The sequence below is a fragment of the Nanorana parkeri genome, unplaced genomic scaffold, assembly GCF_000935625.1.
Source record: "Nanorana parkeri isolate BGI_ZX_2015 unplaced genomic scaffold, ASM93562v1 scaffold325, whole genome shotgun sequence".
NCBI classification, from domain to species: domain Eukaryota; kingdom Metazoa; phylum Chordata; class Amphibia; order Anura; family Dicroglossidae; genus Nanorana; species Nanorana parkeri.
The window spans coordinates 1,210,956-1,217,710 of record NW_017306593.1 but is presented as its reverse complement, the minus strand read 5'-3'; the positions used below and the strand labels follow the sequence as shown (position 1 = coordinate 1,217,710).

General features: G+C 40.8%; 1 protein-coding gene across 1 annotated transcript in view; it reads left to right on the top strand.

Moving 5' to 3' along the window:
* The first annotated feature begins 286 nt into the window (after nucleotides 1-286).
* LOC108788445 (ubiquitin carboxyl-terminal hydrolase CYLD-like) overlaps nucleotides 287-6,755 on the top strand; it is a 44,363-nt gene continuing 37,894 nt past the window's right edge. Inside the window, exon 1 of the mRNA XM_018558201.1 lies at nucleotides 287-745. Coding sequence (XP_018413703.1) covers nucleotides 290-745 — 456 coding nt within the window. The 5' untranslated portion in view covers nucleotides 287-289. The remainder of the gene's footprint in view (nucleotides 746-6,755) is intronic.

The following is a 6,755-nucleotide window of genomic DNA, read 5'->3' as shown; positions in this document are numbered from 1 at the left end:
TGACAGTCTCATTGTCACAGATCGGCTAGAACTATGAGGTGAGTGAAAATCACTCGCCTCATAATTCTCCTTTAAATTCTGATTTAGAGCCTAGGGATAAAGCTAGAGCTCCTGATCAGATATGTGTTCCGGGTCAGTAATACAGAAAGCAATGAAGCTTTAACGTCAACATAACAACCAGAGCTTGTGCTTGTAATGCAGTAGATATTTACTAATTTCTTTTTCCCTCTTTCTATCCCATGTATTTAGTGAAGATTCGCATCGAACGTAATCAGTAATCAAAAGAAGAATGTCATCTCCAAGTTACTTTATCGCCGTCCGGGACTTTTTATCACTTCAGTCTTCTGATGGCACTTTTGAGAGGGTGGAGAGAGGGAGCCTGCTGACCTTAGCTACAAATCTACCTGCCGGTCTCACCCGAAAGGACAGTGCACTTCATCATTCAGCCACGCTTTGGCTTAGGGTTCATGAAACCCAAAAGGTGGTTGATGTAAACTCTGAGTCAGTACATGAAGTTGAACAGTTGATCTGGAGCATGTTACTGGCAGTTACTGATACAGAAGAACGTCTTCTATTTTATCAGGACCGCAAAAGGTTGAAGGAAGTTCTAAATCTGAACACGGGAGACTTTGTGCGCGTACAGGTTATCTCATCCAGTGGACGCAAAGAGAGGGGTGTTTTGCGTTACAAAGGATCCGTCAATCACAAAAAATCACAAGAAATTCTTTTTGGAGTGCAGTTATTGGTAAGATCTGCCTAGATATTCATATTCATCTCTTGCGTCTCACCCTAATGGTGCAAATTCTTAAAAAAACTACTTGTCCAAGGGCTAAAGCGGGGGCCCAATCTACTTGTCCCAATACAAAAAAATTATTTTAATCAAAACTAAGGATGCACAGATATTTTGTTTTCGGTACTCGACAATACCGGTGCTTCTGCTGGCATGGAGACGGCTTCCCGGGTAATCAGGAAGCCGGGCAGCGGGTAATGAAATGCCACCCAGCTTTTTTTCTTTTTAACTCTTTATTTAATTTAGGCCTGCGGAAATTAAAGATTAATTTCTCGATTTAATCGTTAAACTTTTTGATCGATTAAAATTATTTTGATCGCTAATGAAAACACTCACCTCTCCGCCGGTGATCCGGTGACGTCACGGACATCGACGACACCGGACTCCTCCCCCCTTCCCCAAGTGGCTCCGTCGGCTAACGAAGGGAAGGGGGGAGGAGTCCGGGGACGTCGATGTCTGTGACGGCTAATGAAGTGAAGGGGGGAGGAGTCCGGTGACATCGATGTCCATGACCGACGGAGCCATTTGGCCCGGTGAGTTTGCCCAAGAAACTTTCTGCACGAGCGCCAGCCAGGGCATTGGCCTATACACATACAGCACAGCAATGAAGTAATAAAATGAACTAGGATCACACTAATCCAGCACGTTATTATTCTGAGTTGCCCCACTCAAGCGGCGGCCATATTGAGTGGGGCACGTGAGATTAATAACGTGCTGGATTAGTGTGATCCTAGTTCATTTTTTTACTTCATTGCTGTGCTGTATGTGTATAGGCCAATGTAGTTGGATCTGTATGTGTGTTTATAATTAATCGAAATTAATCGATTCATCGCTTTTAAAAAGATTTCAATTAATCGAACATAAAAATGTTAATCATTACCAGCCCTAATTTAATTTTTCACAAGCCAATTTCACAATATTTCCATACATCACATTTACATCCTAATAATATCAACACATAGTTATCCATATACAATAACTATCTTAAATTATTGATACCCTTCCCCTCATTCACTAAGCAAAAAAAAAAAAAAAACCAACAACATCCACATCCCATTCCTTCCTCCGCTCCATCCCCTCCCCTCTCCCCACTCCACTCCTCCTACTCTTATTAATTCTTATTGGTATATATATTCTTATATATTCTGTGGAAGATTGAAACACTATACACTGTGCCCATATCTGACGGAAAGCCTCCTCTCTACCATTAATTCCATTAATTTGATATAATTTATCCTTGAGAACCACTGAGCCATTGAGGGAGAGTCACTCCTTTTCCATAAGGCTGGTATACACGCTCTTGCAGCATTAATAAGATGCATCAGCAAGGAACCTTTATATTTCTTTAATGACAAGGTATTTAAATGAAAGAGGAATGACTCTGGTCCATCTCCTAGATCAATCTCTGTCAACTTATAACAAATTATTTTAACTACATCCCAAAAAGTGCGTATCAGTGAACATTCCCAAAAAATATGAAGTAACATTCCTTCTTGCTGTTTGCATCTCCAACACTTAGAGGAAGTACCTGGCAACATAAACTGGAGACGAACTGGTGTCATATACCATCTCGCACAAAACGTATACCCTGCTTCTTGTATTTTGTTTGAAATAGAAGCCTTATGTGCCAAGTGCAGGATCCTATTTATTTGCTCTCTGGAAAAAGGATGACCTAGTTCCTGTTCCCATTTTGTAATAAACGAAGGAGAACTCTCCGCCCAGCTTTCTGATTGCCAGGGGGTTGAGAGAGACGGGGCCAGATTTTATCGGGTAATTCCTTTTTACCATATTACCTGGTGAAGTGAACTTGCCCTTTAATGTACATTGTGTGTGTGTAAGAGAGTTCTGCTGCCCGGCTACCACAATATGGCACACAATGGAATGGCGGCAGCACTCAACGCACACACACAATGTCATACGCATGTGTTTGTTTGCACGAAGATGGCGGGGGCAGTGGGGTTGGTTTTAATTTGTTTTGTTTTTTTTTTTTTACTTGTATCACTTTAATTTTTTTAATTTTTATGTATTTTATTATTTTTTACTTTTTTTATTTAATTTATTTTTTTACTTTTTTTTTTCTTCACTTAATTTTATTCCTGTCACATAGGGGATTACAAGCCCCTATGTGATAATTTAGAGGTGACAGGTTCTCTTTATGGAACCTGCCCTCCAACACAGAACAGAGGTTCTGTGCAGTCCCTGACAACTGAGACAGATGGCGCTATGATTACAGCGCCACAATCTCACTGATCACACAGAGCAGACGAAGCGCGGACGTTCTTCGTCTGCTCTACGCTCTCTATGGCTGAGCTGTTGTGTCATGGTCTCGGGTCCCCCAGAAGAACGGGGGACCCCGAAAACCACGGCAGGTGGCGGGGGCAAACAAGATTGCCGCTGCTTGTTTCATACAAGTGATCTGATCAGATCACTTGTATAAAAACGAGCGGCAGCTCCCCACTGTAGATTTAGCTCTGCTTGTCCGAAGCAGGGCCAAATGTACAAAAAAACTACTCGCCAGGTTCTTAAAACTGCATGTCCCGGGCGTCGGGCAATAGGAATTCCACACCCTTGTGTATGTATGCATTAACACATCATCTGTCATCTGGACTACTGCAAGTTTGTGAGAACGCTTACAACCTACCAAGTCAGCAACACATGAGTCCATACTTAACTTTCTTGCCAATCACTTTTCTTAAAACTTTTTACCTTCGGTAAGTCTTCGTAAGCGTTCCTAATGCTTGAGAGATTACGTTCTAACTGGCGGCCTTCACTTACAAGGTCTCGGTAATGGTTCCTCTTTCTATGAGTCTTCCTTTCATCTTGTGTATACTACAAAGTGTGCCATCAGGTCTACAAAGGATCTTAGAGGTTCAGCTCTACAAATAGTCTCAGCAGGGCTGGACAAATCCCAGGAGCCAGGTAGCCTATGCACCCTAAAAATTACAGCTGGTGTCTAATCTTTTCGGTTTTCTCTGGTTGTCAATGGAGGTGGCTCCTTATACAAATCCTGCTGGCTCCTGGATTGGACAGACTGGCTCCTGAATTCTATAATACATTTTCCACGCCTTAAGGGTGTCAGAATGAGATGGTTGAGGTTGTCACCCTTTGTTGTTTTAACCACTCACTCTCACAACCAAGACTTCTGTGCTGCACAGCTCTGGGATACTCAATCTCGCTTTATAACATTGTCTTCTAATATCAAGTGCACCCTGAAAACAGACCTCTTCAACGAAGCTTGATTCTCTAGTCACTGTCACCTTGGTCAGTATACATTTGTATCTTCTATGTATGAAATTCCATCCATATTTCCATTCTGTCCGCCCTTTTTAGACTTGTATGCTGTTTAAAAAAGACCCTCCCCCTTCTCCATGTGTTCCCTCTGCATCCTTTAATATAGATCTATAGATATAGATCTACAGATCTATATCTATATACATACATACATTTAAATTTTTTTCCGGCAGCAGTAATGGTTGGTCCTTACTGCCACTTACATATTAACCTGTGAGCTATATTCAATAGGTTAAAACTGTGAACCCAGCATAATGATGGGCTGCATGAGGATACTTGCTTAGGTGACAGGTTCATGGCAGCCTGGGCTCAGGGAATCACAAAAACTGAGGACATCTAGTAGTGAAAAGGATTTACTGTGTGGGACAACTCTTGATAGACTTGACTTTTTTAGATTTACTATTACTGAACTATTTATTGTATTGTATCTGCGGTTCAGCTTTAAAGGGGAAAGTATAGTGTATTTTTACAGATTTGAGTTGTTATTGCAGTGTTTACCTTAAAGAAGAACTCTAGGCAGAAATGTTATTAACCTTTGCAGTGGGGCTGCCCCTGCACTGCAAGCGTAACTGTTTGTTTTTGCCTAGGGTAAAAAACGAAAAGTTATACTCCCATGATCCTAGGAGCTGGCCAGCTCTTAGAATGGTCCCTGGAACGTCTCTCCCCCTCCGCTGCAGTGGTCTAGGAATCCTCAAGTCATCACGTCCAATACAGTATAGGACTTGAGGATGCCGAGGGACAGCAAGGGAGGAGACAGGCTGGATGGCTGTCGGCTCTGAGAATTAGGTGAGTATAACTTTTTTTATACTTAGCAAACGCGAGCTGTTACGCCTTGCATTGCAGGGTAGCACATTGATAACATTTCTGCCCTAAGTTCTTCTTTATAGCATTTTTTTATTTTAAATGCTTCCATATTTTTTGTTATTGTATTAATTAGTTTTTTTTAGCTTAGACACTGGAGGGAAATCTCACTTGCTTAACCCCTTAGTGACACAGCTTCAGAAAATGTTTTTGTTCCTGGGAAGTGGAGCAATTCTACAATTTTTGCTATGTGTTTGTTTAACCTTAATTTCCATCTTCCTCATTCACTGCACCTACAGTACACATATTATATACCGCTTTTTAAAGGACAAAATGGGCTTTCATTTGATATATACATTCTTATTTGCTTATAACAAATGCAAAAAACCCCCCCCACATTTTCACAGTTTTGTCTGCTTAATTAGTGTAACTAACAGAAAGTAATTTATAATACATTATTTTATTTGTCCTGATTTTATAAGGTATATCATATGTCTGGGATTTTAGTTTATTTTGGGAGTTAGAGGTCACAAAATACAAGGAGTGAAATACAATTTTAGTTTGGAAAGAAGGGGAGGGAAGGAGGGCAACTGACTGGCGCAGACTTTGTGGAGGTGGATCGACCAGGGAACAAAACTGTGAATCAGGTGAAAGTGGGTGGAAATGAGAAATGGGCAGTCACATGTGATGGGATGGATGGGCACACAGGTGATTACCTCCTGGTGATGTCGTAAGGTCTGGTTGGAGTGACAGGTGGTTGGTCAGAGGTGGATCCTACGAGAAGGGTGTTTTTGGGGTGGTGCGTCCAGAACGGCATGGAGGAATGAAAAATTGCAAATTGTGCGATGCAATCAGTCTTCTTTTTCCAACTTTCTAATTTTAGTTTGGAACTATTTTAGAATGTGGTATGTTTGTCTTCCATCTTTAATAGCCTCCTCAGCACTATATTTTCTTATAATTTTGATAATTAATTATATTCTTTTTTCCCCTCTAATTTTAGACATTTAAAAAAAAACTTTTTTTTTCTTTTTTAAACTAGGGACACTAAGCGGTTATTTTTTATTTACAGGGGCTTTGATACTTAGTATCCCTGAGGAGAATACGGTATTCTCTTCAGAGATACTTTGTATCAGTTTGTAAGACCCAGCCGGGCTTGCAGTTGCACAATACATTGAGCTGCTGCCGGCTCTCTGGCTGTCACGGCTCTTTGATCGCAGCAACTACTTATAGCTGTGATCATAGTGCTGTGACCACCTAATCTGCTGTTTGTGGTCTGCGATGGACCCCGAGGCATCCAGAAACTCAATGAGCACTGGTCCCTCCAATAGCCAGCGCTCATTGTACTGCATGATGGGATTATCCCGTCACCGGTCGTTAATTAACTCAATGATCATGACGGTATAATCCCTGTATCGGTCAGGAAGGGGTTAATACAATTACTCTGTCTTTCTCCCAACAACTGCTGAGATGTCAGCTACACATGGAATGCATTGTAATAGCTGAATCATAAGAGTATATTTTTAAAACTTTGCAGAGCTATTCGTGCTACGAAACTGCATGCACATTCGTTCTGTTCAAATGAGGCAACATTTAATTTTATTTTGTTTTTTTTCTCTCCAGGTTGAACATTATTCTTTCATACAGAATAGCATGAATCAGGAAAACCTGCATTATGGCCACTAGATGGAGCTGAAGATCTATTTGTTTCCTATGATCTGCAGTGCCATCTAGTGACCATAATACAGTATTTTCCTGATTGACTCTATTCTTTATGAATGAATAATGTTCAACCTGTAGAGAAAATAGCCTACTAACTTTAGTAATTTCATTTTTATACATTCGGACAAAACAAATATACTTGCAGTTTTGCAGA